Source organism: Impatiens glandulifera, chromosome 7 (assembly GCF_907164915.1).
Source record: "Impatiens glandulifera chromosome 7, dImpGla2.1, whole genome shotgun sequence".
Classification (NCBI taxonomy): Eukaryota; Viridiplantae; Streptophyta; class Magnoliopsida; order Ericales; family Balsaminaceae; genus Impatiens; species Impatiens glandulifera.
This window is the reverse complement of record NC_061868.1, coordinates 43,918,425-43,930,972: the sequence shown is the minus strand read 5'-3', so window position 1 is coordinate 43,930,972 and position 12,548 is coordinate 43,918,425. Positions and strand designations below refer to the sequence as shown.

At 26.4% G+C, this 12,548-nt stretch overlaps 1 protein-coding gene across 2 annotated transcripts; it reads left to right on the top strand.

Annotated features, from left to right (window-relative positions):
* The first annotated feature begins 980 nt into the window (after window positions 1–980).
* LOC124910731 (AT-rich interactive domain-containing protein 1-like) lies at window positions 981–4,561 on the top strand. Of its 2 annotated transcripts, XM_047451412.1 has the most exons (3): window positions 981–1,081; window positions 1,388–2,265; window positions 3,326–4,561. In XM_047451412.1, exons 2-3 carry the CDS (start codon window positions 1,579–1,581, stop codon window positions 4,199–4,201), a joined length of 1,563 nt encoding a protein of 520 aa, XP_047307368.1. In that variant the 5' UTR covers window positions 981–1,081; window positions 1,388–1,578; the 3' UTR covers window positions 4,202–4,561. The 2 variants fall into 2 exon arrangements, with proteins under 2 accessions (XP_047307368.1, XP_047307367.1); XM_047451411.1 differs by lacking the exon at window positions 981–1,081 and having other exon boundaries at window positions 1,092–2,265.
* The last annotated feature ends 7,987 nt before the right edge of the window (window positions 4,562–12,548 follow it).

Sequence of the window (12,548 nt, the reverse complement as noted above, 5' to 3'; positions counted from 1 at the left end):
ACATCTTGAATATTAGTATACATAAAATAATGTTCCGAAAATGATGTATATTAACAAATTTAATTATATTTATTCAGTTCGATTAAACTCGGTTGCACTTTATCTCGGCCCGTTATTTTTTCATTATATTTTTTTTATTCAATCTTTAATCATACCCAAAAAGTTTTTTAAATTGGCCCATAAAAAATAATAAGAGAATGTAAGTGTATATAATGATAACTAAAAAAAGTTTTTCAAATTGGCCCATACACACATAATGAGAGGGTCTTTAAATTGTAAACCCTAGTTGATTCCTTTTTTTTTTAACTTAAGACCTAACATTTTCAGACAAAATAGAAGAACAACCTCAGATCTAATACTTATTTTCCTTTGGTGTAGAGACATTCATAATAATAAGCTGATTCTTTTAGCAAATAACTCCAATTTTAGTAAGAATTAAAGACAGATTAAAATACAGCGAGGTACAAGCGAAACGATTTTACAGACGACAGAAGTTTTTTCTAGATAAAAACACAAAAATTAGTTTTGCTAAACATGTAGAACAAAACACCAAATCAATCTAGGTTGCCATAAGAGAAACAAGGCACTATATACATAGAAGATGACTCTTGAGATTCTTAAGATGATTGGTTTATAAAGAAGCTAGATCTATAAATGTCAAAGTTGTTTTTGTTTCATAAATGGTATATTCTTATATAATTTGTTGATATTGAATATATTCCCATTCTTAATCAAATTTAGGGTTTGTTTAATACAAGCAATCTCGCGATATGCATTCAACGATTTGACATTTAACAGTGCGCTACGACGTCGTTTAGAGTTCTTTATCAGTACGCTACGACGTCGTTTAGAGTTCGAGAACAAATTAGAGGCCACAATTCCCCCAAACCCACATTAATCAAACAAAACCTAACCCTTTCTCCTCCCCTCTCTCCACACTATAAATTCATATTTTCTCAATCTAGCTCATTTGTAAACAAGAAATTGATATTATGAATAGAGAGAGGGCTTAGGGGGGAAATAAGCGAAAGGAAAGGACAAAGAGGTCATGGAAGGGTCATCCCACAAAATACTCTGTCTGGTACGTTTCTCCTTCCCCTTTCTCTTCTCAATTCGTCATGCCCGCTTTGTTCAAATTTTTGTAAAATAAAACCCTATCTTTTCGTCTCCCTCCTTTCTCTTCATACTTTACGTTAAAACATCATACGTTCGAAACCCATTTTCCTTTCAGATCCACTTGCCTGTAGATTACTCTTTGACGTCTTCTTTTTCTACTTCATTTCCTTCCAAGATAGCTCACCATCCAACTTCTTTTGCAACGTTTTTTGCTTTTGTAGCGATGCTTTTATTAACTGTTTCTAGGGTTTGAATCTTTTCTCCATGGTAGGAACCTTGAAGATAGCTGATCGTTATTCCCTAGATCTCCTCAACTTCTTCCATAAACAGTACAAGGAACTTTGTTTTGATATTGGGTCTGTGGAAGGAGCTGAAGAAGACAAGATTCGCATCCTGTTCGATCGATTTCTTCTTTCGACCGAAAAGATCTGCGCAACAGATTTCTTCAGGCTTAGACCACCGATGATGGAGACCGACGAAGCAATTGACGTGTTGAAACTTTACATGGCAGTGAGAGAGAAAGGAGGGTTCGATGAAGTTACGAGAAAGGAATTATGGGATTCAGTTGCTGAAGCGAGTGGGTTAGGTTCTCATGGTGGCTCTACTTTGAAGTTTATTTATACAAAGTATTTGGATAAGCTTGATACGTGGTTGCAGAAAATTGGTAAGGAAGTAAAAAGTGTTTTGGATGCTAGAGATAGGGACACTACACCTTCTAGTTTGATGGATGCAGATGTAGAATGTGAAGAACTTAAACCATTGAATTCAAACAAGAAAGATGTAGTAGAACACTCAGAGGCATCCGGGTTGAACTCAGGAAATGTTCTAAACGTAAACGATGGAAGTGATGTGCTAACGGATGAATGTGCTGAAAATGTAGATAGTTTTGTTGCTGAAAATGTAGATACATGTGATAATATTTCCGAGAGGAGGAAGATAGATCTGGAGAATGAGATTAGAATGCTGCACTGGGTGACTCAGGTTGCGAAGGATCCTTGTGATCCACAGATTGAAAATTTGCCCGACTGTTTCAAGTGGAAGAACATTGGCAATGATCAGAAATGGAAGCAGATCTTGCTGGCTCGAGAGGCAATGTTGATAAAAAGACCCACTCATATGGGTGATGAACAATCGTCTACAAATTGGTTGGTATGTATATAATCAATTATTTTATATGAGCTTTGAATGGTGTACTGTTTTGATGATCTTTGTTCATGTCTTTTAGTTGGACAAGGGTTATACCTATCAAAAGAAATATAGGCAACTTCTCCTCATTTACCCTATTTGCTTACATTATTGGTAACCTCCGGTCATAATGCTTAATCTACTTTTGTCACATCTATCCCATTACTGAAAACACCTGGATTACGTAAATGGTGGGTATGAAAGTGGGTTTTTGTGCTAATCTCCCCACGATTAGTTGAGGTGTGCTCAACCTAGCCTGAACATTCTGGATCACAAAAAAGAGAAAAAAAAACTACTTTGGTCACTTATTTGCATGTCTCTATTACCACGATTTATTTGGCATGTCTGTTGTTGTTGATGTGAGCTTGTTTGATGTGGGGTAACTTGAAAGTTATGAATTCAAAATCTTGTTTGATGAAAAGTTTTTTTCTTTGGGATTATATGGGTTAAATTACTAAATTATCTTTTTGTATTTACAATTTAATTTATAAAAAAAGGTAAAGTAAAGTTATTTTGTTTTGATGAATTAAGTGGTTTGATAGTTGAAATGATAGGTGGTGTGATAAAGTCTCTTTTTTTTTGAAAAATCTTCAATAACCCGAGATTGAACAAGCTTCTTTGGAATATATATTTTTTTCTTGTTTTTTAAAATTGAAACTCATTGGAGAAAATGTGTAGAAAAAATCACCCCATAAAAAGCTTGGACTTATGGTTTGATTATTTTCTGAAGCATCTAGTTTATGTGCTAGCCTCCTCACCTCATGGATTAATTGAGGTTCGTGGACATTTCTATGAAAGAAAATGATAGATCCAAACTAATGTTGCGAACATGATATTTTTATAGGAGATTTGATTTGAACATTTCTCAAACTTTGCAGTCCCATTTTGAGAATTACGTTTAGATCAAATATCCTACTTAACTTTTTTAATGTTCTTATTCCAATTGGATTTGTATTACTCTTCCTTTATGGGTGAGAGCAAAAGTTGAAAGAGTTCTGACATGTCCCTCATTATCTTATTGAAGAAGCAGAAGATGCATCCTTATATGTACGAAGATTTTGGGCAAAATGACGGTTTGAGATGCAGTCCGAGGATCCTTTCTGCAAAAATAGCCTCCCAAGAACATAAATCGTCCAGATTGTCCCAATCAGCACTAAATTCGTCTTCACGTGATTTAGATAACCAACTCGACAAAGAATCTGATTCTGGGTCTGGAGGAAGAAGAAGAAGAACATCTCCAGAGGTTGCTTTATTTAACGACAATAAAAAGAGAAAGCGAGTCTCTGTAGGAACGATTTCCCAAGCAGTAATACCCGAGTGGAAGGGTGGGAGGGAAACTTATGAAAGCGACCCAAAATGGATAAGTGGGCAGGTCTGGCCTCTGAAGAACAATGAGCAGAACAAATATCTAATTGAAAGGGAACGAATTGGTAAAGGAAGACAGGACTCATGCGGCTGCCAACATCCTGGTTCGATCGACTGCGTCAGATTCCACATCAGCGAGAAGAAGTCCCGTGTGAAGCTTGAACTGTGCTCGGCCTTCGATCAGTGGCAATTTGACAAGATGGGCGAAAACGTTGCTTTGTCGTGGAGGAAGGAGGATGAGAAGAAATTTGCTTCGGTTATCAAAGCAAACACTCCATCACTGGAGAAATCGTTCTGGACAGAAATATTCAAGGCTTTTCCTAAGAAAAGCAGGGAAGAATTGGTAAGTTACTATTTCAATGTGTTTATTCTGCAGCGTAGGAGCCAACAGAACAGGTTGCCTTCGTCCGAAATTGATAGCGATGATGATGAATCAGAAGGACCTTATAATTGCTTTGGGAAAAGGACAGCCAGTTCTCCAGGTTCTATATTCTCTTCTCCGAAGAAACCTAACTTGAACAACAACTCGAGATAGCTTAGAAGATGGATATTTTTGTGATTTTGTTAGCTGCTACATTCCCCGATATTTTGCTGAATTTTGGTAAAAATACATTTTAATCTCTCGATTCTCAACGAAGGTGGTGGTTGATATGAAGCTGGTTAGGGGGGGAGTAAGTAAGTATAATCTATTTTCTTGTGACCCTCATCAATTTTTTACATTCCTTCAAATATTTCATTGTTTTCTTGTACTGGATTTGTTTAGTTCTTGGATGTTGGAACAGTCAGTCAGTCAGTCTCCCCTAAGAAATGGGACAGATAAAAAAAAGGGAAGAAAATACTCTAGTTCTTACTTTTTTTTGGATTACTTTTAATGCACCGGGATTACTTTAATGTTTGCCTTGATTTTTGTTTACTTTTAATGTTCATGGTTATGTCTTGTTTTCTATGGGTTCTTTTTCATTTTTAGAAGGATATTATTAGAAATCCCATTTTACTTTGTTCAGAAGGATATTGAATTCATGAGATAACATTACAAGCTTTTTATGCAAAAAGTTATCATTAAATAAAAGAGATCAATGGATGATGCAAAATTGTCCCTTGCTTTCCAATTGCATCAGAAATAATAATACTATTAATATCTGTAGCCTTTGAACATTCTTGAATAGCTTGTCATCAAAGATTTCCATGTTAATGAGTCAGATGACTTTAGACCTAGCTAGAAATTTCATAATTTGCACCCTAAGATAATCTTAGTAGGAGGAAGATGTACAAAGATTTCCACAAGGATGTTGAATAATAGGGAGAAAATGGATCCCCTTGTCTTTAAACTTCAGTAGTTGAAATAGATCCATATGTTTTGCTTCATTTAGTCTTGCTTGGATAAGGAAAACATAATATTAACTTTAAAATTGTTGTTATATATAGATTATAAATTATAATTATGTAGAGAAAGTCTGGATTCAAGATTACCCATGAACATAATAGTTTCTACTTTGAAAACCTTGATAAACAATTTTGGAGTTATTTTCATTATTTTAAATTTTGGAATTTTGATTATGATAAAGAAAGTTAATATTTTAATAATATACAACATATTTTAAGTAGCTGTTATATTTATAATGAATTCAATTAATGAGAACTTGTTAATAACAAGTATAGCTTGTTTGAGCTTGAGTTGGTTTTTTCTTCTTCTAAATAATCCTTATAATAAGATTACATAGTTCTTAATTATTCAATCAAAATACAAAAAAAATACTTTAATTTATCTATATTTAAATAGTTGATATTTAAAATTTATTATGAAACTCTATAATATTCATTATTTGACATTTTAGATATGTTGAAATGTTTTCAATGAACTTATTTTCTTTTATCTATTCATTCATGCAAATTTGAGTACAACGACCGTAACATGTAAAATAGAATAAAAAACAATCAACCAATTCATAACATGTAAAATATAATAAAAAATAATCAAGAAAGATTTTTTTTAGTTATTTGGTTTAAAAGAAATTATCTCGTTCATAAATTTGTATAAGTATGTCCATTCTCATTATTTTGATCATATATTAAAAAATTATATATTTATATAAGTATATTATATAAATATAGAAAATTTGAATTGATATTCCAAAACCGTTATTACAAACAATTGTTTAATTCGATTTTTTTCAATTTTTTTCCGCTAGCCGGTATTTTATATGTGTCTCTGCCTGGACTCATTCCGATCCCGTACCCCCAACACCCCAACACGGTAAACTAATTAAATATATAAAATTATTAATATATTAATTTATTCATTATATTTATATAAATTTTAAATTTATTTTTTATAATAATATAAATTTTAATATATTATAATATATATTATACTAAAATATAAATTTATATCATCTATTATATAATTTTTTTTTAAAGAATATGATATAAACCATGCCCAAAATCAAATAGGACCCAGAAAATAAATGCATTCCTCCTCCCAAAAAATCACCACCTCCATCCTATGACCCATCACAAACATTAGTAAAAACAACCCTATATAACATTATTAATATTTCTTTTTATATTTTATCAAAAGTTTAAATTTATTTTTTAATAAAATATAAAATTTTAATATATTACATTAGGGCTTCAAATGAGTCAAGTCGAGCTCAAGACAACTTAAACTTGACTTAGTATTTATTGGTTTGACTCGAACTTGAGCTCGAACGAGTTTATAAATTTGAGCTTAAGCTCGACTCGACTATTTACATACAAGCTCAGCTCGATTCGAGAGCTCAAGCTGATAGCCGAGCTTAAATAAACTTTGTACCAATATTTATAAAAAAGAATATTCCACTTCCAACACAAAAGAGATAGATAAGTAACTTGAGTTTAATGATTCTTAAAAAATAATAATAATATGAAGGTATGAAGCAACAAAACAAGAAAAAATATTTGTAAATAAGTGAGAGAAAGAGTGAAGAGGAAAGAGTGGTTGTCAGTACATGAGATGATGAAGATGAAAGAATATTGTAATCCTCGAAAAACTTTTGTCCTGAAAAAGCTCGAGGTTTGAGAAATTTCAACATCGGTTTGTGTGTCAGATTTTTTTTTTTAAAATAAAACATTATTTTAAAAGATTTTAAACAAATTCTAACAGCTTTAAAATTAAAATAATTAATTTAGGTTCAAGTTTAAATAATCTTTAAATTTGTCATAATCAAATTAAATTTGATTTTTGGAAATCTATGTTTAAATTAATTTAAAATAATTAATTTAAAATATTATTTATTTGAAACAGAGTTATCAATTAATTTTTAATTTTAAAATCAATAAAAATGTATACGTATACAAACATATTTTTCACTAGAGTTTTGTTTAGTTCATTGTTTGGTGGTACTCGAGAAAAAGCTTTTGCGCTTCATCCTCCGTACCCGTTTTAAAACAGGTCTATACTTTATAAAATCTTGGCTTTTGAAATTTGATTGTATTACGTTTTATTTTAACCAATTACTCTTCTAATCCTAGACATACATATTTTTGTGTATTTAAAAATTATAACAACAATATATAAATGTTGATATTTGTTGCTGTTTGATGATGACTAGGGAGAAAAATACCTAAAAAACATTAGTATTTAAAGGCATTAGAGTTTAAAAATAAATCTCAAACGAGCCCTTATCAAAATATTGTTTTTTAAAAATATCCCAAAAATATTTTAAATTTTTTTTTGATATATTTAGAACATGATTTGAAGTTTCAAAATTACAAAAAAAAAAAAATTGGAAATTGAAAAATGTAACCAAATAGACTTTACCTGTGTCCTCGGTCATAGGTGTGTTTTTATTAGTCGGGGCTAAAATCCCCCGATAATGAGTTAGAAGTCCCTCGGTCGGGGTTCGGAGATCCTCGGTCGAAGTGTGAAAATCACCGGTCCTAAGTTAGTCTGAGACTAACTTTATCGGTCCCAAGTTTGAGAGTTCTCTGTTGGGTGCGAGTTTCTTCGGTCCCAGATTCAAATTCTCGTTCGGATGTCAAAATCCTCGATCATACCTCTCGGTCCTAGTCGAAATTCATCGGTCGAACCGCTTCCTAATTTTGACTCGACTCGACATGTTTACTCCCATATATATATATATACTTTAAAATATAAACACGTGTATATATTTTAAATTTTAGATGTAAAGAATAAAATTTCGCTATCCTATTATTACTTTATCTTATATATATATATTTATTTATTTATTCTCAAAAAAAAAGAAAAATAATAAACATGTTTATATTTTTAAATTTTAGGTGGAAATAATTAAGTTTCGCACTTATATCATTACTCATATCTTTCCTATATTAACTTTGTTCACCATCATTAAAAAAAAAATAATAAAATGTCACAGGATTTGTTTAATGTTTGAATTTTTAATTAATTAAATCATACTAATATATTTTTATATTTAAAATTTAAATATTATAAAAAATAAAAATATAAGGTAAACACATTGTATATTTTTAATTTTCTTATTATTACTCATATATATTTACTTAAATAAAATAATAAACAGTATGCATATATATATAAACTAACCAAACAAAAAGTAATAAACATGTTCATATTTTTAATTTTTAGGTTTAAAGTTTGCTCTCATATTATTAAGTTAAACCGAAAAATAATAAACACTTGTATTTTCTATTTTTTTTTTTTTTAGTATTTTCTAATTTTAGTAATAGAGAATAAATTTTTTGTCTTTTATATCATTACTCATATACATATTTTAATTTTATTCAATCATTAAAAAAAATGTCATGAAATGTGTTTAATATTTGGGTTTTTAATTAATTAAATCATACTAATATATTTTATATTTAAAATTTAAATATTATAAAAATAAAATAAGAATAAAAGTAAACAAGTGTGTATATTATTAATTCTTAAGTGGAAAGAATAGAATTTCCCTCCTATATAATATATAAGATCCGGACAAAGATAACTTTGACCCCAATTAGTGATTCTTTTCCTTGTCTACAATTCTTTATCAGTCTAGTAAGCACATGGATAATTTATAATTTTTAGTTAAAAAAAAAAGTAAAAAAAAAAAGAGTTTACTTATAAATATATAAGTATACAATTAGCTTACTAATAAAAAAACTATTTAAACTTACTTACTATAAAAATTTATAGGCTTATTTAGATTATATATATATATATATATTAAATAGTTATTTTTTATTTATTAATTAAATATTAATATATTTTTTCTATTCTTTTTTACCATATTTAAATTTATCTCATTTTTTTTTTATTAGTTTCTCTTTCTTTTATTTCAATTTTTTTATCATTTTTATTTTTTTTATTCCTTAAATTCTTAGTGAAGAAATTTTAACAATTTATTTATAAATTTTTATAAATTTTGTTATACTGTAATATTTTTGTAAAAGTTTATTTCTTATTTAATTTAATATGAACAAAAATTAAATTAATATTTTTTTATTCATTACTTATAATTACAAGTAATATTATTTTGTCTAATATTTGATTATTACTCTTTTATTGTTTGATGAATGAGTTTTTATTATTATTCAATATTTAATTATTAATTTATTTATTTTTTTGTTGAAAGGATAAATATTGTTATATCACCCAACAATTTTAAAATAATTAATAATTAATATTAATAAAAGTAAAAAAGAAAAAGAAAAAGAAATATAAAGTTAAAATAATTAATAACGATAATATATATATAAAAGATAAAATTAAAATATTTTTAATAAATACTCATATAAATAATAAGAAATTTATTAGAAAGATAAAAATAAAGAATATATTAATATTTAATTAATAAATATATAAATAAAAAAATAAAACTTAATTGTGGTTTAGTTTAGGATTAAATGAGCCTATTTTTAATATTACACGTATTTAAATAATTTTTTGTTAGTACATATTTTTTAATGATTTTTTTTAGTTAAAAGTAAACCCACATGTATAATTTATATTTTTTTTAGTTAGACAATCAAAATAATATAGGTGTACTTTATAATTTTTAGTTAAAGAATAAATGTAACACGTATGTATATTTTAAACTTTAATTATGAAGAATAAAAATTTCATAATTAAATTATTCTTCTATCTTTAATATCTATATTTATTACAGTACAAAACATACAAGTGTAAATATATTTTCCTCTAAGAATAATCAAGTGTAAATTTTCAATTTTTAGGGGAAAGAATTAAAGATTGCTGCACTTGTATTTTTTTTTATTCTTATGTGGAAAAATAAAGGTTTTACAGTCCTATTATTTTTCTATCTTTTATATATATTTATTACTATGATAACAGAAAAAACACGTCTATATTTTGCTCTCTCACTATTTTTTTTAACGTAAAAAGAATAAAATTTTCACTTTCATATAATTTCTCTATCTTATATATATATATATTTATTTACTTTAACAAAAAAAAAAAAAAAAAATACATGTAACTTTTTAATTAATTTTTAGTAAAAATTATTAAAGTTTGCTCTCATATTACCGTTTTTACCGTTTTTAAAATGAGAGATAGTAACCACAGTGTATTTTTTATTATTATTAAGTAGAAAGAACAAAAGTTAATAATTTAATAATAAAAGTTCCACTCTCTTATTATTCTTTTATCTTTCCTATGTATTAGCAAATTGTTTTACATTTCTTATTTTATTTATTTTACTTATTTAAATTTATTTTTATTATTTAATTTAATTATTATATTTTTCTTATTCATTAAATTTAATTAATTATTTTCTAATATTTTATTTTATTCTATTTAATTAATATTCTTTATATTGGTTTTCGAATATTTATTTTTGTTTTATTCTGTTAAGAATTTTTTTTATTTAAAAAATATATAAATTCATTCATTTTACGTTAAATCTTATTATACAATGTTACGTATTTATTATTAAGTAAATATTATATTTAATTTGATTAATTATTAATATATAATATTTTAAAAACTTTATATTTTATAAATAATTTTATTTATAAATAAAAAAATTGAATCATTCAACTATTTTTTTATATGTATTTTAAAATATATATATATATATAATGAATATAATAAAATATTAAATATTTATATTTTATTAAATTATGACCCACTTCAATATTTATATATTTTAAATAATTATAATATAAAATAATAATATTTTGTGTAATTTTAATTAAATATTAAAGTAAAAAAAATATATTAAAAATTAATTAATTAATTATATTTAATAATAAGAAAAACTTAATAATTAATTAAATAAAATAAGAAAAGTAAATATATAAAGGTGGTATGGATAAATAAGTAATTTTGAAGGTGAGTGAGAAATAAGGTCACGAGTGGAATGAGGATGTTAGAGGGAATGAGAAAAACACCTCTCTTTATTTGAAAAAACAGAAAGAGAATAAACAAGTTTCACTATTCTATTATTCTTCTATTTTCATATATATTTTATTACTCCACCAAACAGAAAAAGAATAAACACATTTCAATATTCTATTATTCAAGTGTAAATTTTCAATTTTTAGTGGAATGAATTAAAGATTGTTTCATGTGTATTTTTTTTATTCTTATGTGAAAAAAATAAAAGTTTCATTCTATTATTTTATTTATCTTTTATATATATTTATTTACTCTGACAAAAAATAAAAATAAAGTAAACATGTGTAAATTGTTTTAAACTAAAGATAATAACCATAAGTGGAAGGAATAAAAGTTTCACTCTCATATAATTCCTCTATCTTTCATATATATATATATATATATAAATAAAGGAGAGCGTGGCTGTGAGACAACGATTAGGAGAGCTATGCCTATGTGGGTTGACAGATGAAATTAATAAATAAATAAAAATATAATAATAATTAAAACAAGTTTTGTAAAATATTCTTTAAATAATTTATCTCTCTTATTAAAAAACTCTAAACCCTAAACTCTAAATTCTAAACTCTAAATACTCAATTCTAAACCCTAAATTCTAAACCCTAAACCCTAATTAATATCACTGATTAGTTGAATTATGAATTTATTTCTTTTATAATTAATAATAGGAGAGAGAAAATATTTAATAATATGAGAGAGAATATTCCACCTGTCAACCCAAGTAAGCATCGCTCTCCAAGTCGCTGTCTCAAGTCGCGCTCTATCATTTTTCATATATATATTTATTTATTTATTTATTTATTTATTTATTTATTTATTTATTTATTTATTTATTCTGACAAAACAAAAAGAGAGTAAACACGTTCACTATTCTATTATTTTTTTTTATTTTTCATATATATTTATTTAATCTACAAAACAGAAAAAGAGAAGAGCTATATTTAAATAGAATAATGATAAGAGAGCGAAAAAAATTAAACAATTTTCCTGTTTACCCATATTTCATTCACTTTTTCTTAATGTACCCACTTTTTCATTCACTTTTTCAATATATCTATATTTTTCTCTCTAAACTCATTAATTAACCTATTAATTACATAATTATTTAAGTATTATTCATTTAATTATATAGATAAAATATTTTAATATTTATTTAAGAGTTTAATTATTAAAAAATGTGTAATTAATGAGTTAATTATAGGTTTAGAGAGAGAAAAGTGGGTATATTGGAAAAAAATGAATGAAATGTTGGTAGACAGAGAAATGGTTTGCAAAAAATTTGCAGCCAAGCCAATGTACAACTAAATGATGTGGAAGGCTGACTAAACATTATGACTCAACATTTCAATTGTTTATTTATCTCTTTCCTGATTATCTCTTTCCACATCATTTTATATTCGCGGTAAATCTTTCTCTCCTCCTATCCTTACTCATTTATTTACTCTGACAAAATACAAAGAGAGTAAACACATTTCACTATCTTTCATATATATTTATCTAT